The sequence below is a fragment of the Marmota marmota genome, unplaced genomic scaffold (genome assembly GCF_001458135.2).
Source record: "Marmota marmota marmota unplaced genomic scaffold, marMar, whole genome shotgun sequence".
Classification (NCBI taxonomy): Eukaryota; Metazoa; Chordata; class Mammalia; order Rodentia; family Sciuridae; genus Marmota; species Marmota marmota.
In genome coordinates this window covers 2,843,137-2,869,534 of record NW_026000140.1, presented here as the reverse complement: position 1 = coordinate 2,869,534, position 26,398 = coordinate 2,843,137, and the positions used below count along the sequence as shown (strand labels likewise).

The 26,398-nt window shown below is 35.4% G+C and overlaps 2 protein-coding genes and 1 non-coding gene across 5 annotated transcripts in view; all 3 read left to right on the top strand.

The window, feature by feature from the left end:
- Positions 1-7,109, top strand: part of Ankrd17 (ankyrin repeat domain 17) — a 117,299-nt gene extending 110,190 nt beyond the window's left edge. The window contains exons 30-33 of the mRNA XM_048785747.1: positions 4,042-4,290; positions 4,811-4,989; positions 5,396-5,560; positions 6,500-7,109. Coding sequence (XP_048641704.1) covers positions 4,042-4,290; positions 4,811-4,989; positions 5,396-5,560; positions 6,500-6,559 — 653 coding nt within the window. The 3' untranslated portion in view covers positions 6,560-7,109. The remainder of the gene's footprint in view (positions 1-4,041; positions 4,291-4,810; positions 4,990-5,395; positions 5,561-6,499) is intronic.
- A 5,016-nt stretch (positions 7,110-12,125) lies between these two features.
- Positions 12,126-25,377, top strand: LOC107158803 (cytochrome c oxidase assembly protein COX18, mitochondrial). Of its 3 annotated transcripts, none has more exons than XM_048785771.1 (6): positions 12,126-12,549; positions 13,791-13,891; positions 16,283-16,446; positions 16,816-16,940; positions 19,489-19,596; positions 24,736-25,377. In XM_048785771.1, exons 1-6 carry the CDS (start codon positions 12,208-12,210, stop codon positions 24,850-24,852), a joined length of 957 nt encoding a protein of 318 aa, XP_048641728.1. In that variant the 5' UTR covers positions 12,126-12,207; the 3' UTR covers positions 24,853-25,377. The 3 variants fall into 3 exon arrangements, with proteins under 3 accessions (XP_048641728.1, XP_015360785.1, XP_015360786.1); XM_015505299.2 differs by having other exon boundaries at positions 12,137-12,549; positions 22,376-25,377; XM_015505300.2 differs by having other exon boundaries at positions 12,138-12,549; positions 16,819-16,940; positions 22,376-25,377.
- Positions 19,229-19,302, top strand: Trnal-cag. The gene has a single exon. It is a non-coding gene; the product is annotated as a tRNA-Leu (tRNA).
- Positions 25,378-26,398: the final 1,021 nt, after the last annotated feature.

Genomic DNA, 26,398 nt, shown 5'->3' with positions numbered 1-26,398 from the left:
TTTTTCGTTCATTTGTTTGTCTTTTTTTGTGTGTGGTGGTGGTGGCAGGTGGGGGGGGGGAATACTGGATCCCGGGGTGCTTTACCACCGAACTGTATTCCCGGTCTTTTTTAAATTTTTATTTTGAGACGGGGTCTCACTAAGGTACTGAGCCTGGCTTTGAACTTGTGATCCTTCTGATTACAGGTATGCATCACCATGCCCAGCCTGAGTCTTGTTATTCAATTTATTAAGCCAGTTTTGTCTTTTTGAGAATTAAGGCCATATACATTGAGGATTATTATAGTTTTGAATACTCTGTACGTTCATTTCTTCATCATTTACTCATTTTAGAGATATAGTTGTTTACTGTATTAATTATGTTTGATTAGTTCCTAATTCTTTCTTGGTTATTTACTTTTCTAATGAGATGTATTCTTTCCAGTGTCTTGATTATATTTATCTTTATTCTACTTCTGTGTAGGATTGATTCCTTTAAGTATCTTCTGTAATGATGGCTTAATAATTATGAGATTCTTATGCTTAGCCTGGAAATTCTTTATTTCATCTTCATATCTGAAGGAAATTTTTATTGGATATAATTATATATAACCCAGGTTGAGTTATTTTCTTTAGGGCTTCAAATTATTGAGATCCTTTAGAGTTCATGCTGAGAAATCTGCTGTTGTTCTGATGGGCTTATCTTTAAATGTGATTTGGAGCTTCTCTCTCACAATTTTTAACTTTTTTTTTTTCTTTGTTCTTTGGGAAGTTTCTGGAGAGCTTCTTTTCTAGTCATGTCTATTTCGGGTTCTAGATGCCTCCCGTACCTGGATGTGCATGTTTTTCCCAAAGAAAAGGTTTCTGTTAATTTCACTAAATAGGTTTTCTGTGCCTTTATTCTATAGCTCTTCTCCCTCATCTGTTCCTATAAGTTACGGTCTTTTAATGGTGTCTCAGAGATCTTGTATGTTCTATTCATTGTTTCTTTTTTCTTTATTATTGTCAGAATGTAAGAATTTATCAACCGTGTCTTCAAACTCTAATATGCTTTCTTCCACTTGATCTAGTCTATTGTAAGGCTTTCAACTGCATTTTATCTGACCTATTGAACTTTTCATTTCCAAGATGTTTGGTTTTCAGAATTTTTTTATTGAATTTTCTTTCATACCCTGCATTGTCTTCCTTAATACATTTAGTTGTTTACTTATATCCTCTTGGAATTCATTAATCTTTTAAAAAAAATCATTCTTTTTAATTCTTTTCTCAGCTATTTATCTACTTTGAAATCTTTGGAATCAGTTACTAATGAGTTACAACCTTTAGGATGTGTCATATTCACCTGTATTTTCATATTTCTTGCATTTCTATGTTGAGTTTGTACATCTATTGGAATGGATATCCCTTTTACTTTAGTGAAGATCTTCTTAGTAACCTGCTCTTAACAGTGTGCCCTGGGACATTGGTTTATTTTGTAATGTCTGCATAATTCTACTTCGACAACATAGCATGGTTTCCATCACTACTTCTACTGTGATTCGTGGGTTTTAACATAATGTGTGGTGTGTTGGAGCCTGAGGGACCTGCTTTCTCTGTAGGTCTCATGTGCATGGGATCACTCTGGTAGGTTAAGCGGGTGTGATGTAGACAACAGAATATATGGTATGTGTGCTATACACTCTCTGTGGTTACTCCTCCAGTCTTTCAGGAATGATATGTCTGTCTGATACATTATGGAAACAACCTATGTTGAGGCCCTTCGTAGGGGAGGTGTCTACAGTCTTTTGTGTTTTTTCTCTTTGCTGTTATTATGGGAGTGAATGTCCAGGAAGCAGGTCTTCAGGCTTTAGTACCACATAGAGGAAAGCAAACAACATGGACAACAACAAATAAAAGCAGCTCAGATAAATAAATAAATTTTTTAAAAAGCAGAAATGAAGGAGGGAAAAATAACATAAACTAAAAAGTTTACATTGAGTTAAAAAAATAAAAATAAATTAATTTTACAAAAAAGTAATAATTTCATTGGTGCCTGCCTATTATCCTAGCTAATAGGGAGGCTGAGGCAGGAGGATCCCAAGTTTAAAGCCAGCCTGGGCAACTTAGCAGACCCTGTCTCAATATAAAAAATAAGTAGGACTGGGGATGTTACTCAGTGATAGACCACTTGCCTACATTGTACATGGTCCTGGATTTAATCCCCACTACTGGATTCAAAAAAAAAAAAAAAAAATCACAAGAACTCATTGAGAGGTGCAGTAAGTTTAACTGAAATAGATCCCAGTGAGCACTAGTGAGATGGAATTGATCACTACAGCACTTACTAACTCTTTTTTCTAAGTCTTTTTAAAAGCATAGTATCACATAATACCATAGTATTATGGGTGGCATATGCCCATAATCCCAGCAACTAGAAAGGTTGAGGCAGAAGGATGACAAGTTAAAGGTTAGCCTCAGTAATTTAGCAAGACCCTGTCTCAATATAAAATCTTAAAGGACTGGGGGATGTGTAGTTTAGTAGTAGAGCATGTGCTTTCACATGCATGAAGGTCTAGTTTTGATTCCTATCATCACCACAGTACAAAACAAAAACTTAATAGTGACTGAATTTTTCTTTGACTTCCCAATTCCCTCAAAAGTGCCTTGGCGAATAGTAGCACTGTGTCATGTTAGAGGTGTATATGTGTAGATAGATGACTTCATAATTTACATCTATCATCTATCCATATCCCATATCTATCCATCATCTACCACATTCACATATAGCAAACTTATATGTATAAATAATTAAATGGAAAAATACTGTCTCTGGGCAGTACTGTAAGGTAGTTATGAATAGATGGTAGATCTGCATGTTAACAGTTTTGATTTTTAAACTATACTAGTCGGGTAGGTCACATCTGTAATACAGCTACTCAGGAAAACTGAGGCGTGGGATCAGAAATTTGAGGTCAGTCTGGATAACTTATCGAGGACCTTGTCTCCAAAGTAAGAAGACCTGGGGGGTTGTGGCTCAGTGGTAGCGTTTCCTTGGGTTCATTCTCCATTAATGCAAGAAAATTAACTTCAAACTTCTCTACTTTTTTAAAGTTTAAATGTATTTTAATATTTTAGCTTTCCACATGCAATAAATTTGGTTATTTTGTGTTTTTTTTGTCTCAATAATATATAGAGTTGGAATCCCTAATAAGTATTCTCAAACTGGCTTTATTAAAATCCATACCTTATTTTTATTTTTTTTAAATATTTTTTTAGTTGTCAACTAATCTTTATTTATTTATATGTGGTGCCAAGAATTGAACCCTGTGCCTCACATAAGCCAGGCAAGTGTGTTCTACCACTGAGCCACGACCCCAGCCCTCTATACCTTATTTTGATAAGTAAAGTTTTTAGGTTGTTATTACTAAGAGTAACTTGGTAATAAGTTTATAAGAGTTAATAAGTTAATAAGTCTATAAGACTACCCGTTTATAAGTTTATAATAGTTAATAAGTTAATAAGTCTATAAGACTACCCGTGGGAAAATAAAATAAACTAGGATAATGAAACAGTTTCCTATTAGTATTTTATGAGCATATGTCATTTTTTCCCCTTAAACTAGGTATTCCCAATTTTGTAGATAGTTGAATCTCTTTTGTTTTTTCATCATAACAAAACAAAAAGTAAGTGTTCCCCAAAAAGTACTGTTTGGGAATTGCCAGTACAGGCAGTGTTTTGTTTTTTGTTTTTGTTTTATTTAACAATGTGTTCTCATTGCTCTGGTGTTATATTTTAGTTAGTGTCAAAGATTACTTTATTTGAATATTAATTAGTCTAAATTGTTTATTATATAAGTAGTTAACTACCTTGTGGCATTGACATTTTTACATTCTACCACAAAGTCATAGAACTTTAACCAGATTTTAATATGCATTAACTTATTATTTGAACGTTATTCTTATATTTAATTTTTCCCCAGTGAATACATATTTGAAATATCTTCAGAGTTTTTAAGATTTGGTTTTACAAAATTATATATTCTGTAGGTGACCTGTATTCTATTTCAAAATGTCTCTTCTCCAGATTCTCCTGCACAGTCAGTATCCTCTGGAGTTCGTGCACCATCTCCTGCCCCATCATCAGTACCTTTAGGGTCAGAAAAGCCCAACAATGTCTCTCAGGACAGGAAAGTTCCAGTTCCTATTGGGACTGAACGCTCTGCACGTATCAGGCAAACTGGAACTTCAGCTCCATCTGTTATTGGAAGTAATTTGTCCACATCAGTAGGGCATAGTGGCATCTGGTCCTTTGAAGGGATTGGTGGCAGTCAAGGTATGATATGCTATCCTACTCACTAGATATTAAATTTATGCATTTAACTATACTACTTAAACAGTATCTAACTTTCATAATCTTAATTTTAAAAGATCTTTATTACTATCTTTGTTTTGACTTGTGAATCACTTTTTGTTCAGTTCCCATACGATCTCTTCATTGCTTTAATTTATCAATGCTTACTGAAAATTAGGCTAATTAAAGCATGTTAATGCTTTTCATTTCATCATATTAAGATGTTACCATTTCTTTTGAGGTCATTAGGTTTTATCTTATTTTTGTTATGTTTTGTAACACAAAGTGTTTTTATATCACTTCCCACAAACATGGAAGTGCTATAAAAATATATATATGTGTGTTTATGTGCGTGTATTTCTGTGTGTATGTATGTGGGTTTGTATATCCTAGTCTGAAAGAATCCACAGCCCAATGTGACAACACTTAGAAAAATATAAATTGCTTCGTTTAGCTGTTCTTCAATTTTAAATGTTACCAATTTTTGTTTCTTTTCCCTCAGACAAAGTAGACTGGTGTAACCCTGGGATGGGAAATCCCATGATTCACAGGCCAATGTCTGATCCAGGAGTGTTTTCACAGCATCAAGCAATGGAGCGAGATAGTACAGGAATTGTAACTCCTTCTGGTACATTCCATCAGCATGTTCCTGCAGGATACATGGACTTTCCTAAAGTTGGGGTAATGGTGATTTAAACTGGCATTTTCATTATTTCAAAATATTTCTCATCATGAACCTTCTTTTACTTGCAAGTATATTAACATTTATTTGTAAAATGAAGCTGGCGCTTGGGCTGCAAATACTAGTCAAATTCTGGCTAGAATATAACTTCTTTAAGTCTTGATTTTTATCTTAGAGGAGTGTTTTTTGCCAAAATATTTTGGATATAGTAGATGTATTTATAACCTAATGTTAAAAAAAAAACTAAAATAATTTTTAAATTCCTTATATAACACACACACACATTCTCAAAATGAGATAAAGTTTTAAATATCAGTTTTAAAGCTGCTGACTCTGTTGGCAAAAAGTAAATAGTGTATTGAATGTTAATTTTGGGTTTTTTTTTTTTTTTTTCCTTTTTATAAGGGTATGCCTTTTTCTGTGTATGGGAATGCAATGATTCCTCCAGTAGCTCCTATCCCTGATGGTACTGGAGGACCCATATTTAATGGCCCTCATGCTGCAGATCCCTCTTGGAACTCACTGATAAAAATGGTTTCAAGCTCTACAGAAAATAATGGTCCTCAAACGGTAAGATTGATTATTCAGCAAGCAAACATTTATTTAATGTTTATGAAATGCAAGGACAAATAGGATTCAAGTACATTATGGTAACAAAAGAATGTAATTATAGGATCAGTTGAGGAAACAGATTTAATTTAGATGAAATATAGCAGAAGGGTGGGAAATGCTATAAAAGGGAGTTGTTTGGGGTAAGATTATGGAACACCATCATATATACCATTGGGTAGCAAATAATAGATAAAAGATTTTAAGTTACAAGTTGATTGTCTTGTAAAATAATTTTAGGTTGACATAAAAATTTAGTGGTGATGTGAAGGGGGCCATCTAGAGATTATTTGTTAAAAGTATATACATGTTGGGGCTGGGGTTGTAGCTCAGTGGTAGAGTCCTTGCCTAGCATGTATGAGGCACTGGGTTTGATTCACAGCACTACATATAAATAAACAAATAAAATAAAGGTCTGTCAATAACTAAAAAAAATATATATACATATCAAAACTATCATTGACTCTAAAAATTTACAGAAATGATTATATATTTGTAAATTTATCATATTTGGTATGTTTAATGATTCATCGTCTTCAACAACCATTAATCTGTATCTACTTAAGTGATGATTTTGAAGAAAAAATGTTGATAAATAATATCCTGTTTGAGGAATGAGAGAGGTAGAAAAAATAAAAGATAAAAGTGGTTTGGGGACTGGAGTTGTAGCTTAGTGACAGCACTTTTTTAATATGCACATAGCCCTGGGTTTGATCTCTAGCACTACAGAAAAATAAGAAGTAGATCTTAACAGTGTTTTTCTCCATTTTTTTCTAGTACATTGCAAATTGGATATAACTTAGGTGTTTAGTACATAGGTACTAAGAGTATTTCATTAGTTTTTAATGAAGTATATGTGTTAAATATATATTTGATAAAATATGTATTTTCTATTCATAGGTATGGACTGGGCCCTGGACACCTCACATGAACAGTGTGCATATGAACCAGCTTGGCTGATGAGGATCAGCTTGTTAGCCTGCAAATTCCTTTTCATTCAGAGGAAATCACCAGTGGCTGGAAAAAAAAAAAAAAATACGCTCCCAAATCATTCTACTGATGTGCTTGACTGAAGTGTGTAGGCTTTTTGCAGAAGAACTTACTAACTGACCTATTTTCTGTGAACATTTGTGACTGCCCATTCCCCATCATCATCTGTTTTACCTTAGTTAGCATTTTTCTTATCATTTTTCTTTTTTTCTTTCCTCTTCCCCTTTGGACATAACTTTCTGTTGAAGCTGTTCATTGGCTGGTTGGTTTTAGTACTGTAAACTGCTTCTGAGCAAACACGGAAATTTAGCAAAATTATGTAAACTTGATCCTGAAGTTTTAGAATGGCAAATAAATGTACAATTGTTTACATAACAGAAAAAGGCTAAGCAGAAAGTAAATTTCAATATGTCAGTATAGAGGCTCTACTTTATGTAGACTTAAATTAATGTGAGATATGTACCTTCATATTCAGAAATCTGGATGTTTCCTTCATACATTAAACTATTAATAAGCATAACTTTTCTACTTGTGTAATTTAAGTATAAAGTAAAATAATGGGCATTATCAGTGGATGTTTCCCTACATTGGCTTTTAAAACACTCACCCCTCTCTTTTGGGTTTGTAGCAAGGCACATACAGAAGAAATTTCTAACTTTCCCTTGTCTTGTTATTACTTTTCCACACTCCTAGAATTAATACATATTCTCTTCACTTTCTTCTCTTTTTGCCTGTTATCACTAATACCAGTAAAATTCTCCTGCTAATAGTGTAAAAATTCTGTAAAGATTTTCACTATAATGATTGCTACAGAGATGGAGCATCTTCATCATTGCCAATGGTTTCTTCTAACCACAAAATGTTTAGACTTTTTTGAGAATTTAAAAAGCCACCACTGTTACAGTCAGCATATACAAGTTCTTAATATACTGTTTATTATTAAACAATTCAGTGTACTATTTTATATTGGATAATATTGATTCTTAACATTGGCTTTCCATTTCTCAAGACATAAAAATTTTCAATTTTCATTAATTTAGTGAGAAGTATTTCTTTTTTAGTTTGAAAGGCTTCTTGCTCTCTACACTTGTATATTATCAATGAAAAGGATCAACAGCTAACTTGGGTTCAAGTAATAAAAGAAAGTTTGCGTTTGTCATTAAGACAGTTTATGGTAGATACATGAATACAAAGATTACAACATAAAGTCTCCATTTATCCTGTTTATGTAAGATACAGGACCACACTAAACTATTCAGTGGGATTTATATATTCCATCCACTTGAAACAATAAACAGCAATGTATCCGAGAAGAATACGTGTCCTGCCCTGTCTCCTATGGAAAAATAAATTATATGGTTGAAATGTAAAAGAAAGCATAAAAGTGAAGTAATGTATATATATCAATTTGTAATTTTTTTTTTTTTTTTTTTTTTTTTTTAAGTTAGACACAAATTCTACACTGGTAAAACAAACTAGAATTCAGATAAATTACCCAGAGTTGACAGTATGATTCCTTGGCTGTTCAAGAAAATGAATATTTCTTGCCTCTGATAATCTGACTAAAGAATAGAAAGTTGATTTTTCAAACACATCTAGAAGTCTATAAACAACACCCTCATGTTTTAATTTAGCATATGATCTTAAAATATATAATTTTGTTAAAATATGTAAATTTGTTTTTTCACTTGACTATGCCCAAATTTAAAGGAAAAGATAGAAGATCTACAAATAAATAGTAATGAAATAAACTACAGCACTTTACTAAAAAGGGGGTGTAATGTTATTTAACAAAGATATATGACTTTTGCCAGTGTTCTATATTTTTTTGCCTATTTCTTTTCTGTGTTAACTAGGGTTATTTTCAACTTAATCTTCCTGGAGAGCAGATACTACTCAGTATTTATTACAACACATGAATTTGGTTGTTTCTTCACTAAACAGAATTTCTTAATATGGGTGACATTCAAAATGCAGGGGGAAAATCCCTTTATTTTCTTGACTTTAAAAACTGGAGCAGGTGAATATAGATTGGAATGCTCCATATTTATATTTTGAGATCAGGCTTGTGAAGTACATGATTTTAGAAGTCTGTACTAGGAACATTTTTCAAATACATTTTTTATATTTCAGATGTAATAACAGTGCATATTTATTTGAACAATAAAAACCAATTTTTTGAGACCCTGAAGGTCTTTTCTTCTTCCAAAGTATGCAAGATATATACATGTAGAACACATTGTGTTTATTTCCTCTTACTCTTTTTAAGAAGTGATTTAATTCTTGGAAATAATCCATGGGTTATTTCACACCTTAATTTCCCAAGTAGTATCTCAATTACTCTGTAAGCTATTTATACCAACTATTCCATTTTAAAAATGACTGCTTAGTATTTCCAACAAAATCCCTCTTTCGTATCTTTTCAACATATAAACATAACCAGCAAAACTGATTTTAGTGTTTATATGAAAGAAAATTCTGTTTCCTATTATTATAAAGTAAAATCATTTTTATTTTACTAGTAGAATATTTTTTTTATAAATCATGAATAGTCATTTTTGTTCTCTGGGGAAACAAAATAGGTAAATAGTGTATTAAGTATTCCTGCTTGTTCTTCAAAAAGTATTCCATCTGTCTTTCGACTCAAATTACCTAAATACACATTTCATTAAAATAATATTGCACTCTATATTATTCACTTTATCTTTAAAATAGTACAAGGTGTTATAAATTGGGAAACTCAGGATCGTAAAGCCTCTTCAAATCCTCTGATTCAGTCTATTTTCACTTTGATATTTTTCAAAAACACTCTCATAAGCTAGGCTTATAGATTACTGGTATAGTGCTTGCCTAGCATTTACAAGGCCCTGGGTTCAATCAATCACCAAAACATTTTTCACTCCCACAGATCTGACATTAAAGTGTACCAAAACATTTTATAAATAAGAAATTTTCATGTCAGGATTATTGTAAAATATCAAGGGAAAATTAAAACATCAGAAGAAAACCAATTTTTAAAAAATATTTTTAGTTGTTATTGGACCTTTATTTATATGTGGTGCTGACAATCAAACTCAGTGCCTCACACATGCCAGGCAAGTGCTCTTCCACTGAACTACAACTCCAGCTCCCCAATTTACTTTTTAAGCACTAGAGATTCAGTATTCCATTTATCTGTTTTTACTTTAGATATATGAATTATGTTTCGTATATATATAGGTTATACTTTGTAAATTTGGGATGCTCCCAGATCTCTTTGGAAATACACATCTCACTGAATAAATGTTTGCTTGAATAAGGCATAGCGTTTGATCAACTCAGGTAACTGGCATTTAAGATGAGAACATTAATGCTTTATATTGGACATCTTGATTGCAAAAAATACTATCATTTTAATTTTGAATAGGTGAACAGAGAAAACTGAAACTTGGACAGAATTCCTTTATAATGTGAGACACAGTAAAGGACTAACAGTTCTGTTGTAAGAGATTTCATGTTAGAATTCTATGTTTAAATGGATTCACATTGTTATAAAGTGAAAGCCAACTTCCCAAGTTCAGTCCTTGAAAACCAAAAAATAAAAATAAAAATGACAGGATATTTCTCAGTGCAGAGAGGGAAAACTAATTGCATTAGGTAGTTTCAGTTTTGAAAAGTAATACCTTGAAGAAGTAGTAAAAACTCTAAATCTGATTCCAAGGAGTAACTTGCTCATGAAAAAAATGGTACTTTTGAAACATTTCAGATGAAATATATATAAATATATATGAAAATGAAAAATCTAAATGACATGATAATCTATTCACATTTCGAAAACTTTGGCCAGTTATTACCAATCTATTGACTGGATGGCATTAATAAATTTTATTTCTCATAGTTCTGAAAGCTAAGATATCCAATATAAACCTGTTGGCCTATTCCGTTCCTGGCGAGAAACTTCTTGTTTCTTCACATGGGGTAGTTATCTTTTTTTCTCTTATAAGGACACTAATTCAACTTATGAGGGACAATTCTTATAACTTAATTACTTCCCATGGACCCACACCCAGATAACATCACTCTTAGATTTTTATAAACTGTAAATTGAAAAATTGTAAATAAAAATGTATTTAATTTGTCAAACAATAAGAACACAGTAATGCTGTATGAGTAGCCTTTTGGAGGGTGAGTTGTGTTGTGCTGGAGTTTGAACCCAGGACCTTCTTTACACAGGCACTCTACCACTGAATCACACCCACCCCCAGCTAGTGTAGGTTATCTTTATGATGACAGACTAGCTGGGAGCTGCAGCAAGAATATAAATTATTAGCCTAAGAAAAAATTTAAAATTCGGAGTACAGTTTCCACTGAATGCATATAGCTTTCACACTATCACAAAATAGGAAAATCCTAAGTGGAACCATGCAGGGCTTTATACATTTAGTTACTCTGTAAGGAACTCAAAGCTGAGGAAACCATTAACTGTGACATAACCCTAAAATTAAGGACAGTGGTAGAGTGCTTGCCTAACATGCATAAGGCTTTGGGTTTGACCCCAGCAGCACTGCCCTCTCCCGCTCAAAAAAAATGCTGTCCCATAATCTGGCAACAACAACAAAAAACTCATTCCTATTTAAATCTGGCATCACAGTACGTTTGAACTATATTTTTAAAACTTCCTTTTGAGGGGCTGGGGTTGTGGCAAAGCGCTCACCTTGCACATGTGAGGCACTGGGTTCGATCCTCAGCACCACATAAAAATAAATAAAGATACTATGTCCTTCTATAACTTTTTAAGAAAATTTTAAAAAAACAACTTTCTTTTGAATAGAAACTTTAGAATACTATTTCAAGATGATTACATCGAAGGAAAAAAATCCATTTTTTAATCACTGTAGAGGTTAAATAATCCATTCTTTTGATGTATTTTTACTTGAATTATGATGATACACTTCATGCTGCCCGTGATCCTTACTCTTTAAATCAGAAAATAATACGTAAGATTTTGGCTACTATATATAATATATCGAAGGAAACTCAAATTTGCAGCTGGGGTTTAAAACGCTAGCCGGAAAAGATGGACCAATGAAATATTATACCAAAGACTAAATTATGCCTAATGTTTAACGAATGCTGATTAACAACACTTTCGGGAAAGCCGGCATTTCAGCAAAGCATTGACTCTTGGGCATTATTATCGTAAATAATGTCTAGCGGAAGCAGTTGGATGCACGAAAAATAGTGAGGAACAACTTCTGGACACAAAACCACATAGCAAGCAGAGTTCACTACCAATAACACGATTAGGCTTGGTGAAAACAAAGAGAAAGGCAAACGCAGAAGACTAGATTATAAAGTAAGCTCTCCCTAGAGAACACCCCGCCCCTGTCCACAGTTCCGGTCGGGACCCCAGCCGCTGGAGCTCCTCCAGTGAGTTCTAGAACTGCCTAGTGCCGCGTGGGAAAGGTGGGACTTCCTTAACTCTTACATCATCTCCAGTGCGACGCAAGACGTCACCGACTTGAATAGGAAGGTCAATCGGAAGGCTGCGGAACGGTCCGCACGGCTACGCCTAGTACAGTTGGCGCTTGCGCGGGCTCTGGGTTGAGCGGTGCGAATCGCTCCGCTCCAACGTAGGCATGATGTGTGGGATGGGTTGTCGGTGGCAGCGGGTGCTACCTACCCTACAGCTGCGGACTAGGGGCCTGCCTCTTCTGCCATCCCTCCGGAACGGCGCCAAACCCCCAGCTCTCCCAATGTGGGCGGTGGCGTCAGTTTCTGCAGTTTCCCCTGACGGTGCGGGCGGCTGGTACGAGGCCCTAGCCGCGTCCGCGCCGGTGCGGGCCGCTGAGGAAGTGCTGCTCTGCGCGCACGCCGCCACAGGCCTTCCCTGGTGGGGCAGAATCTTGCTCACCACTGTGGCCCTGCGCGGCGCGGTCACGCTGCCCCTGGCCGCTTACCAGCACTACATCCTGGCCAAGGTGAGGAGCGCCGAGCCGCGCGCATACTTGATGTCGCCCTAGCAGTGGAGGTTAGACGTCTTCCTGGGTCTCAGATCCCGCTATGGTACCATAGTGTTATTGTTAGTCATCAAGGCCACTTTATTACTAAAAATTTTAAGTAGCATTGGATGTGTAAATATTCTGTCACACGTGTACCTGAAATTTTCGTTTGTCCTCCTGGGTTTGTGCTCAGAGCACAAGTGGTTACTCAACTTGTTCATGATGAGACCAGTAAAGAAATGAGAATATTGTTTGCATGTACAAATATTTAAGAACGAATTCTACTACTATGTATAATTATGCACCGATAATTTTTTCACACTACAAGCAAAAACTAAAGTCATCAAACATTACACTTAAAAAAAAAAAGAAGAAATTGCATGGAAAAAACTATGTAACATTAACATCTTAAAAAGTTTTATCAGGCAGTATGTCAGCGGCATCTTTGACCAAAGTATTCCAGCTTATATTTCTTATAAGAAAGAAACTACTAAGGTATCAGTTTGCAAACAATGTCTTATCTTGGCACTTACCACCTGTAACTGTCACTTGACTTTTTAAGACATCCTTCTCCTTTCTGTGGTGTCAGTATAAAAATACATTCCTTTACATCACAATTTCATGATATGAAATCATATAACATGAGTTGAAATGCTTTGAAAACAAAAAGGGATTATTATTGTGAGATTTCATAAATATGGTTTTCATATTATTATAGTTAGGAAAAAGTTACTGGAAAGCAAAACAAGAAAGGTAGCGGGAGCAGCATGAAGGCAGTGAGCTTCTTTACAGAAAGAACACAGGGCAAGAATAAATGCAGTTTTTAGTTTTGGTTTTGTGGCTATCAGAGCATACTAAAAGCATATTAGCAGTGTGCTGTTTTCTCTGTTTACATTACTGGAAAATCTAGGGGTGAAACAGTAAAACCCTCGATGCAGATTTCATTTAATACTTACAATTCTGTGTTATTATACCTTTTAAAAGTGAGGGAGTAGGATTTTAGGGGTTAAATCCCTTACCTAGGATTAGACAACTAGGTATACAAGCTGGAATTTGAATTTGTGACTAAGGACATCCCAAGCAAATTGACATTTTATGCTTAGACTTAAAGTTTCTTGACATAAACCACAATTTTAAAATGAAGGAAGAATAAAATTATGAAAGGTTATGAATAAGATCCTTTATGTGCTCATTACAAGTTCTACTTTTCCTTTAGCTAGGTGGAAAATTTGCAACCAGAAATAAAAAACATTGCCAAGCATCTTAATCATGAAGTTGCAGTTTATGCAAATCAGTTGGGATGGTCCAAGAGAGTTACCAGGTAAGTAATTTTATGCATATAAGACCACAAATTATCTGTGTGTGTGTGAGAGAGAGAGAGAGAGAGAAAGAGAGAAATGTGTAAGTGATGTTAATTGTTGGTTTGGGTAAATTTGTCAGGAAAGTAGTTCCTATTTCATATTCTAATAAATCAGTATGTGGCATGATACTTTTATATATTGAATAAAAAGCAGAGATAGAACAGCAAAGATAAGAGCCTACTCATGGTTTTTATTTCTGAGATAGCAACTTGCCCAGTTCTCCAAATCCTGAGTTCTTTTGATCCTTTCACCTCAGACTCCCAAGTTCTAGGACTACCTTATTCAGCTTTATTCCTATTCTTGAGGGACTCGAGCCCATTGAAAAAGGCCTATCATAAATAATAATGACAATGAATTAAGGAGTGTATAAAGAGTATGTGCAAAGAGCTAGGGCATTGATGAAGGTTATGACTTGAAGATACTTTGCCATTCTGTTGGAATATTAGTCCAGAAATTTGCAAATTTGACCTTTTTGAAAAGATACAGATAATAGACCATATGAAAGGGGACATAGAAAATGTTAATGCCATAGTAGAAGCATTTACGTAGCCATGGTGCTGCCCAAACTTGGAAAGCCCTTGTCCAAAGGTGCTTTACTGTGCCCAAGGATGTCTATAGTCATCTACTGGGAACTAATAAATCATTCTGCTTCAGTCAACCTAAGCTACTCGCTAGTTGATTTCCAGTCTTTATTAGACTGTAACAAAGTAGTCACCAGTTCACAGCAATGAGAAAAATAAGGGTTTTTAGTATAAATAAGTGTTGAATATCTTGTTATTCATATATTTTATATAGATGTATATTTGCTATCTTTAATATGAGCTCGTGTCTATATTTAGTGCAAAAAAGACCTGACATTTTAAAAAATTATTGTGATAGCTCAATGTCTATTTGATAAAAGTAGGCAAGCCTATAGTTTTGAAATTTTATCTTTCAGACAAACTTGATTATTTTTGCCAAAAGCAAAAAGAACAGATTAATGGCTATTCACCTGGGTTATGAACACAGCCTAGATTGTGGCACCTTGCTTTTGTAGCACTGGCAGGATGGTTGGCTTGATCCATCCTTATACAAACTGTTGACTTTGTAGGAAGACTTATCTGATGAGGGCTTCCTGTATTTTTAGCAGTGTTGTGTTGGGAGTCTGTTAGGTTATATAATACTTCCAAAGCCATGCTTATGTGGAAGTCTGATTTGTTGGATAACTGAAAGTCATTCAGGAACCAAAATGTGCAGGTGTCATTAGAGAAGTAACTAGAGGTAAAGTTAGAAAAAGAGAAAGGCCTGAATGTATTATCTTAATTCAATACTATAATTTGATTAAATTGAACAAAACTATTGAATGCCTGCCTTATACAAAATGTATGATATAGGAAGCTGGGTGCAGTAGTGCATACATATAATCCCTTTGACTCAGGAGGCTGAGGCAAGAGGATCACAGGTTGGAGACCAGCATCAGCAACTTAGTGAGACCCTTTGTCAGAATACAAAAAGGACTAGGGATGTAGCTCAGTGATAGTGCTCCCCTGGATTTAATCCCTAATGCCATGCGTATATAATGTAAGAGATTTAAAGATGAATAAAACCGAACACTTGCCCCTCAAGGAAACTAGACTTATGAACAAAGTAATTAATGTGGTAAACAGAAAACAGATTGAGAGAATCTTCGCAAGAGAGTTCACTGAAACATGGAGATCAATTTTATAGTCCAAGAGAATATACAGTCCAAAATCACATAGCTACAAAAGGTACAGAGATCAAGTAATAAGGTTTAACCATGCACAGATTTGAGTAAAATGGACTTCCAGCTTTAATATTTCTGATATTAATTGTAATTAGACCATGTCAGGAGTGAAATTTTCTGTTAAAATCTAATTGACTTCTAGGCACAGTGGTGCAGGCCTGTAATCCTAGCAAATCTAGAGGCTAAGGCAGTAGGATCCCAAGTGTGATGCCAGCCTCAGCAATTCAATGAGGCCCCAAACAGCTTAGCAAGACCCTGTTTTAATAAAAGATAAAATGGGCTGGGGACATAACTCTGTGGTAAAGCACCCCTAGGTTTAATCTCCAGTACAGCAACAACAACAATAACAACAAAAGGAAAAAAAAAATACTGAATTGGCTAAAGACCATCAGAGACAAAGCCTGTAGTCTGAAAGTGTCAGATTTATCACATTGTTATGCAGTTTTGTACATTGCTATAGAAGTTTTAGTAAAGGTTTAATTTGCCTGCACAATATCATAATTAAGACCCCTTTAACTGTAATCATAGCATGGGTGTGTTTGTGCTTTGGGGATGAAGAACTACCAGCAGTCAAATGATATTATCTTTCCCTCTTCCCTCAAACTAGGCTCACTTATCTAAAGAATATGAGGAGGCTTGTTTCAGAGCTGTATGTTCGGGACAACTGCCACCCTTTCAAAGCCACTGTGTTGGTCTGGATTCAGCTTCCAATGTGGACCTTCATATCTGTTGCCCTTCGGAATTTTAGCACAGGGGGAGCACATTCAGAAGGTAATTGTTATAGAAGTTCTGCTTCCCCAAATAAGTTCTTTAACATTGGTTTTTTTTTTTTTTTTTTTGTACTTAAAGAAAGGAAAAAAAATCATAGTTTTTATAATTACCATTTACTCTCTTCTTAGAAGATATAGAATTTAAAATCTGAAGTGTAAATAGGCTAGCTCTGTTAAGAAAAATATTTTGTATTGAGTAAAAAATAACAAAAAAAAAGAAAACATATTGTGAATAAAAATAACCTTTTAAAACCTTTAAAGTCTCTAGTGTTAGGGGTACTTTATTAGAATTGTCAAGCTACTTAGGTTTTGTATACTTTCCTCTGCTATTTTTAAGAATTCTATTATTTGATTTATAAAACTGTTTCAGCAGGTTTTTCTGTTCAGGAACAATTAGCTACTGGTGGGATCCTCTGGTTTCCTGATCTCACTGTGCTGGATTCTACTTGGATTCTTCCTGTCTCCCTTGGTGTCACCAATTTATTAATAGTGGAGGTCAGTGATTTTAAGTGATATTTGTTTGACATTTAAGTCATCAGAAATTTTGTTGCTCCTCTTCTGACATCAAATATACATGTTTGAGTTGGTGGAGGTACTTCTGAGCTGCAATTGAGACATTAACTGAGGCCAGTCCCTTAACCTTTCTGCATCATAAAATTCTCATAATTAAAATAAGATCACTGAGTTAGAACACTTCCAAAGTCTCTTTCAGCTCTCAAAATGCCTGATTTTAATACATTCAGTTTTATAATTTATTTTTGGTACATATATTAATTAAGATTCTTGATCAATCTGATTTTATTCCCACAATAAGTAGTATTTTGTGTGTATGCATAAAATGAAAATTTGTAGGTCAGGAACACGGTCAGTACCTGACTGCCATTTTCTTGCTAAATGATCTTAGAAAAGTCATGGAATTTCTTTTACAAGATGAATTGAGAAAATACATAAATATAAGGTATGTCCTCTTGGTCTTCTCTAAGCCATTATCGTGTGCTGCCTTATCAACAGTTTGAAGGCATGCTTATAATTTCATAAAGAACTCTTCTCAATTGAGTGTGGTGGCACATTGCTGTAATCCCAGCAACTCAAGAGGCTGAGGCAGAAGGATTGCAAGTTCGAGGCCAGCCTAAGAAAATTAGCAAGGCCCTGTCTTAATATTTTAAAAAAATTTATTTTTTAAAAGGCTGGGGATATAGCTCGGTGGTTAAAATCCCCTAGGTTCTGTCCACAGAAATCTAGACATACACACATGGACATACAAAAAGTCTCGGACTCATACTCTGAATAGCCCTTACATAGAACTGGAAGAAACCTTAAATTTTCTTTTTGGTACTGGGGAGTGAACCAAGGGGCACTCTTCCACTGAGCTATATCTGCAGCTGTTTTTATTAATTTTGTAAAGTCACTGAGGCTGGCCTTGAGCTTGCAGTTCTCCTGCGTCAGGTCCCTAGTTGCTGGAATTAGAGACATGTACCACCATTACTGGCTAGAAATTTTTTACCGTGGTTGGATGCCGGGTTTCTGTTCTCGAGACTAAAAGGCTCAGTGGTCACTCTAGTTAAACTGGGCTAACTGGGCTGCACGAAATAACCACACAAGAGACACAAATACCTTTTTCTTTGGGGTTGCTGTGATGGCTCCTCTGACCTTAAGGGTCTGCAGAAAGAGAGAGAGCATGCGCTGACCCCTTTTATTGAGGAGAAGCTATTCAAATGAGGCAAGGGGTCAGGTTTCAGGGGACTGAGTCTATCTTCATGATGTCCACTGTCAGCAGGTTGACTGACACCTGGGTAGGCCATACCCAAGAGCACAGTAAGAGGAGGGGACACACACAAGGCACTTCCATGGAAGATTCTATCCTAAACAGGGTAAGGGGTTATATTACAAAGGAACAGGTGAGCATAGCTTCACCCATGGGGCTCTAGCAAGACACACCCATTTCTGTGACTGAGTGCCTCAGCACCCAGCTGGGGAGTGTAATTCAGTCATCCGTAAGGTTGGCCTCCCACAGTTGGAATCTCACAGACCTCAGGTCCACTGATCCTTGGGAAATCTAAACATCTTTTTAAAAATATTTCTTGTATACTGTTTGTTTATTTTTTCAAATGAGGAAAATGAAGATGATAAAGCCTAAGGTCTTGGGTAAAAATTTCTTGAGGAAAAACTTCATTTGTAGTCTAAATATATTTCCTAAGAGCACCTAGCATAGCCCCCTGAATTGGTTGATAGTGAATATTTGGTATAAAAAATGTAGTGGTAAACAAAGGTTAAAATTAATTAATATCAGTGCTCTAGTCTTTTCCTCCATACCCTCTAATGACTAATAAAAGCTTGTTTTTATTTAATATACAATATGTGCTAGACATTTTTGTACACAATGTACATGAATTAACTCATTTAATTGTTAACCCTGACTATAATGACCCCATTTTAAGGAGCAGGGGGAAAAAGGCACAGAAAGATTTAAAGTGTTGCAATGTTATTCAGCCACTAAAACTGCAGGGCCACTGTCTGACCCTAGGTAGTTTGGTTCTGCAGTCATGATAATTACACTGTGCTTCCTCTTAAATAATTCACACATCGTAACTACTTTTTCTAGCCTTGGTTCTCCCCTTTACTCCATGTAATCAGGTCACAAATCTATGAGGTATCTATTCAATGTCTTTTCTATACCAGTCACTATATTTAGGTGGCAACAAATAAAGGCAATGATTTCTACACAGTTCATGTCTTTCAGGGATTCTTTAAGCTCCATTTAAGAATTCTGCATAATTGGGGCTGGGGGTGTAGCTCAGTTGGGTAGAGTGCTTGCCTCAGATGCAGAAGGCTCTGGGTTCAATCCCCAGCATCACCACCAAAAAAAGAAAAAAAAAGAACAACTTAGAGTAGAGGAAGAATTCTGCATAATTATTAAGATATTTTTTAAGAAAGATGATCAATCACATAAAGTTATCTTAAAGCTTAAGTTATTTTAAAGCTTGTCTGATATAATATGCATTGTACTAATCATTGTATGTATACATATATTCTCTCCCTTCAGATTTTTGCTCTACAGAAAATTGGAATGTCTCATTTTCAGACGTATATTACATACTTTGTCCGTGCTGTATCAGTATTGATGATTCCAGTTGCTGCAACAGTACCTTCTGTGAGTAAGCACCAGCATTGGGTGTGTCATGTACTAAATCTTCTCCTGAGCTTAAACTGACTGGGATCTTGCCTCTTAATTTATTGAGTTTCCTCTGACCACTTGATCTCTTCCTGATATGGTAATGTGTATGATAACTAAGCTACTCTGTTTCTATCACTAAGAAATTTGGACATTTCTTGGGATTGGTTAATCTTCTTTTATGTAAATATGTCTTAACTCTTCTACTAAATCAAACTCCTTTTTCCTGCCTCTGTTTTTTTAATCTTGCAAAGTATTTTGCATCATACCAAATATAGTATTTGCCCTATTAGTTGATATATTGAACTTTTTCTTTCTGTATAGACAGACTAAAGAAATTAGTTATATTACTTACCCTTTTAACAACATTATGAGAAAAGTACGTTTGTCCTTATTTATACCTCATTAAACTTTTGATAAAAAATAGAATTTGTTTTAAGTTATTTCAGTCCTTTGTGTATTTCCCACAGATACTTTAAAGCTGTGGTAGGTAGCTCCATTTTTACTCAAAGCCAACACAGACCATTAAGTAGAATTTACTTGTTGCTAGTAGTTAGGGTTATATCAGCAAATGTTTAAGTAATTCAGAGTAGTTAAGGAGTAATATGTTTTTTACATCAAAATGTGTTTTTTAAGCTATCACTTGAATATAATTCTGTCTTTAATCCTGTGCAAAATAAGTAAGGTTCCTCATCTCTGAGATACACATCATAATGTCTATGAGAATTACTGAAAAAGCATCAAGTACCTATTGTAGTACTTTCTATATAATGGGAGTATTGTAAAATATCCCATAAAAGTAGAATAGTATAAATTTCATTGCATTTCTGGGAATAAACAATACCAGTTCAATCAGAGAAACTCCCCCTAATGAAATAAAATAGGAGCAATGAAGTTTCAGTGAAGGATCAGATTCAGAGTAACACATCTAAAAAATAGTGTCTTCAATACCAAAGCTTATTCTGTCAAACATAGGAAACCAAGAGTTAGGTAGTTTAGGGGTGATATGCCAACTTCTGAAGACAGTGGAGACCCACCTGCTTCTCTTTCTTTTTTTTTTTTTTTCTTTTGTGGTACTGGAGCTTAAACTTAGGGGTGCTTTACCACTGCATCCAATCTTAAATCCTTTTTGTAAAATTTTTTGAGACAGACTCTTCTAAGTTGCTGAGACTGGTCTTGAAATTGCTATCCTTCTGACTCAGCTTCTCAAGTCACTGGGATTACAAATGTGCCTGCCTATCTCTGCTCCAACATCCATAGTCTGTTATTTCTCTCCCTAAGGCTATAGGATGATCATGATGACTTCTAGAGCTTGCTATCTTGCTGCTTTAAATACAATCAACTCCTTTTAATAAGCATTGCCAGCTGTCCCACCAAACTATTGTGTTTATATCTTAATTGTGTGGCCACACTTGACTGCTGAAGAGACTTGGGAAGTATGTATAGACCCTCTCCCCCTCCAGATGGCAGCGTACCCAACTGAAAAATCTGGATTTTGTTGCTCAGGAAGGAGAGGGATTGATATTTACATGATAAATTATAGTCAATGAGGTTAGGCTTAGGTGGTTTTCTGGTTGATGGATAAGTCAGATGATGATAGCTAATGTTTATTCAGTGTTGACTTTTGTGCCAGGCACTGTAAAATGGTTTAGGTACATTACCTCATTTAATTCTCCCAAAAGTGCAATGAGGTAGGTACTCTTTTAATCTCTACTTTGGTGATGAGGAAACTGAGGCACAAGTAGGTTAAATAACTCCCAAGTTCACTTACCTACTTATGCTGAGTCTTACCACACATCCAGGCTGTTTGGCTGTTGCTTCTAACTGTTGTGCTAATCTACCTTTGGTGACATTTTGTATTCTGCCCTGAAAGACTTATTTTGGAACAGATGCAAGTGCTTAACATAGGCCACGTACTGTGCTTATTATTATTATCACACTATATGAAATATCTCATTTATTCCTCAAAGCAGTCTTTTGAGGTGCATTAGTTTCTGGCCTATTTTAGGTGAAGCAACTGAAACAAAGGAAAATAACTTATGAAAAGTCAGATAAATAGCAAATAGGATCAAACTAAGGCATTTGTCTCTACAACCAGGATTGAACAACCACATGGTTTTGCTTGTGGGGCCTGACCCAATGACAAAAGTTTGGAACAGATGTGTTGTCTATACATAGACAACATATACAGAGGCTGTAGAACTTGGTCATTGACCTAAATAAACAGTCTGGATGATAACAAAAAAGAAAGATGCAGCTAATGCTGAAGCTCTCTCAAGAAGGCAGAGATAATGCATTCCTGACTCCTCTGAAACACTGGTTATGGGGAATATTTGGGGAAGATAAATGAGTACATGGGGGAAAATAAGGTCTAGGGAGTCTTAATATTGCTATCACAAATGGCCACAGCCCCATTTTTTGTATTCTACCCTCACTATATAATCAGTTTGTCAGAACCTTTGGTGGAGAAAAATATCCTTAATTGCCAAAGTGGGGGTGAGATCACTCCTGGGCCTCACCTGACAACTGCTTTCCGCCATCCACTTGATACCAAAAATACTTCTTTTTGCCTTTGGTTTTCCTTTCAACTTACTTTCTTATTAGATCCCTCACAATATATAATAACTGCACATGCTAGCTTGGTCCCAGTGTACTTTCATTTAGAGATTTTTATTTTCTTTTTTATTGCTTTTTTGTCTCTGGACTTTGTATCCTTCAAGAATGGACAGGCACTAATATCCATGTTCTCTCTTTTTAGTCAGTTGTTCTCTACTGGCTGTGCTCCAGCTTCATGGGCCTTTCACAGAACTTGCTGCTGCGTTCTCCTAGATTTCGCCAATTTTGCCGAATACCGTTGACCAAGTCCAATTCAGATACTCCTTATAAAGACCTCTTTACTGCCTTCTATGCCAAGTTCATTTCAAGAAAATGACATATTTTCCAATAATTTTGAAATGATTGTATCGTTATGACTTTAATGTATTAAGTTTAGATGTTTAGGTATTATTTAATTTGCCTTTATATAAAAATCATGAACTCTCTGAAAATGTATGGGTTAAGCTATAATCCAGATATATTTGACAATAATTAAAATCTTTGAAGTACTAGAAATGTAGTATGCTTAATTGTGAAAGAGTATGAGAATTAAACTTAAGTATCTGTCCCAGTTCATAAAATTACAACTTGTTAGAGGCGTTTAAAGAATGGGATCCGATAACAAATGATGTCAAATTGTACAAAAAAGTCCCACACATTAAAGTTTTGTAAAATAAAAGGATATAGTGAGATGATTCTTAGTATTTTGCATAAGGGCAGAATTACAGACTTAAGTAAGTATACATTCTACTGGGTACAGTATCACATACCTGTAATTGCAGTTACTCAGGAGGATGAGGCAGGACAATCAAAAGTTTGCAGCCAGCCTGGGCAACTTAGCAAGATCCTGTCTCAAAATTAAGAATAATAAATAAATAAATGAATGAATGAATGAATGAACAAATGAACGAACGAATGAACTGGAAGTGGTAGAGCACTTTGCTTGTCTTGTATGTGCTAGGCTCTGCCTGGGTTTAATCCCATGTACCACCAAAGGGGGGAAAAAAAAAAACACCTGTACATTCCATTTTCTATTTAAGAACTCTGGAATACAGAATATGACACTATTTACTGCTAGAGCCTAAAGTAGAAATTTTTAGGCATTAAGTTTATTTAGCCAAAGATAGAAAACTAGAAGGGCTGTTACATATTATGAAGGTGATTTTAAACATTTATTTGGGAGGATAAAGTATTCTAGTGGGCTTGCGAAAAAGACTTAACATAGGAAAACTTGACAGCAGAAGTTATGACTCCAGTTTTTTGCTTAATTTGGAACCATGATAAAATTAATTATGGTTGAATATTTAGGAATAAGTTTGGCAGATAAATTGGAGAAGATTATAAATTTTCCTTGAGATAAAATATGGACCTGATTCTAAGAAACCTTGTCATACCATCTTTTTCTTTGGTAGGGGGGAGTACTGGGGATTGAACTCATGGGCACTTGACTAATGAGCCATATCCCCATATTTTATTTAGAGACAGGGTCTTAATGAGTGCTTAGCGCCTCACCATTGCTGAGGCTGGCTTTGAACTCGCCATCCTCCTGTGTCAGCTTCCCGATCCACTGGGATTAAAGGTCACATAATTGCAAGTGAAGTTGTGCAGTTCAGAGACTGAGCTATTTGAGTGTTTTCCATCATCACCAAGTAGATCCTTGTCTCCATGAGCAGCTGAAAGCCATAACATTCTAAGAGCTTAGAACTGTTAGAGGCTAGAACGCCAGCAAACAAAGCAAAATGAAAACAACTGAACCAAATTGATGTCAGCTGAGGACTAACAGCCACAGAGACAATGTCATTGGGTGACTGGAACAAATTATGATTGCAAAGCCTTAGTGTGATACAGTCTAAAAGCAAAAGGAATTACTAGGAAATTGTGAACTTCATGCAATAATTAAAATTCTCTCGTTGATATTGCATTGTTATGTTTTGAACATTTTTGTTGTCAGATGAAAAATAGTTGTATTCATTAGGTGTATTTGTGCTACCAAGACAAATTCTATTATGCTGCTCATACCACCAAGAAGATATTATTGAATATATTTATTGGGAATATTATAAGATTCATGTTTTCAAAATACACTTTATGATTGTAGAATTTGTAGGGTCAACCCAAAGTTGCTTACAATCTGGTCATATGGATCATCCCTGGAAAAAAAGGATTACTTCCACAAAAGAGGATCCTTCATCCCCCATGCTCAGAATGCCTGACTTTCATGTCTGTTTTACCTGTCTTTCCACAATCCCAATTAAGAAGGATTTATGAAAGTATTTTGATAGTGATTGATTGATATCCATAGGAACCACAAGGCCTGACTGATATAAAAAATAAAAACAAAAGGAATGTTTGCAAAATGCCCAAGTGTTATCAATGAAATTTAAATTAAAGAATGCTTTCCTCCACAGACCTTGCCTAGTTCTCAGAACACTTAACTTTTGCTTTGCTATAACTTGAACAAGAAGACTTATTAATGTAGTTATACTGAAAGAGTAAGTCCTAAAGAGAATCTTGTTTCCTCAGGTTGTACCACTGACTGCCTTCTTAGGTAAGTTTGACAAGATATCTTTGCCTTTTATTGCCTGTCTTATACTGCTGATTTTTTTTGGGGGGGGGGTGGGTTCTGGGTATTTTAGTTAAAATTTTTGATGGAAAGACCTGGAAATAAAAATAAATGCTCCGACAGAGCAGTCACTCTTATTGAATTATTCTACATGAGGCAACAACAAAAAAAAGACGTATCCTTGAAGATCTTCGCTAGACTTCAGAGGTCCAAGAACTCTGTTACAAGTTGCTATGGAAATGCCCAATTTGTGTTTTTTAAATATTTTGAAATTTCACAGGCGTGCTTCTTTCCCTTTATATTCCTAACAAGGCAATTACATTTATTTTGCCATATTTGAGAATTGGAAAGATGGTACTGTATTTGATTTAGCTTTAATTTTTATCACTTTACTATGGGAAAATCATAGCTCTGCAAGACAACTTGAAAATGGAATGTGAAATATACCTATGTTCATTTGTCTCCAGCTGCATTTGTGTGTGTTCCAACTTGCATACAATTAATAATTTGAGAAATTTATTCTAATTATAACCTCAAGCTTCTGGAATGTTTGTGAATGATGAATGCTTCTGAGGCTGGGAGAATTAAAAATATAAAATCTGTATTGTGAGATTTCAGCTTCTTTTTTTAAAATTTTTTATTGTTGGTTGTTCAAAACATTACATAGTTCTTGATATATCATATTTCACACTTTGATTCAAGTGGGTTATGAACTCCCATTTTTACCCCGTATACAGATTGCAGAATCACAGCAGTTACACATCCATTGATTTACATGTTGCCATACTAGTGTCTGTTGTATTCTGCTGCCTTTCCTATCCTCTACTATCCCCCATCCCCTCCCCTCCCATCTTCTCTCTCTACCCCATCTACTGTAATTCATTTCTCCCCCTTGTATTATTTTTCCCTTTCCCCTCACTTCCTCTTGTATGTAATTTTGTATAACCCTGAGGGTCTCCTTCCATTTCCATGCAATTTCCCTTCTCTCTCCCTTTCCCTCCCACCTCTCATCCCTGTTTAATGTTAATCTTCTCATGCTCTTCGTCCCTACTCTGTTCTTAGTTACTCTCCTTATATCAAAGAAGACATTTGGCATTTGTTTTTTAGGGATTGGCTAGCTTCACTTAGCATAATCTGCTCTAATGCCATCCATTTCCCTGCAAATTCTATGATTTTGTCATTTTTTAATGCAGAGTAATACTCCATTGTGTATAAATGCCACATTTTTTTTATCCATTCGTCTATTGAAGGGCATCTAGGTTGGTTCCACAGACTTGCTATTGTGAATTGTGCTGCTATGAACATGGATGTAGCAGTGTCCCTGTAGCATGCTCTTTTTAGGTCTTTAGGGAATAGACCGAGAAGGGCAATAGCTGGGTCAAATGGTGGTTCCATTCCCAGCTTTCCAAGAAATCTCCATACTGCTTTCCAAATTGGCTGCACCAATTTGCAGTCCCACCAGCAATGTACAAGTGTACCCTTTTCCCCACATCCTCGCCAGCACTTGTTGTTGTTTGACTTCATAATGGCTGCCAATCTTACTGGAGTGAGATGGTATCTTAGGGTGGTTTTGATTTGCATTTCTCTGACTGCTAGAGATGGTGAGCATTTTTTCATGTACTT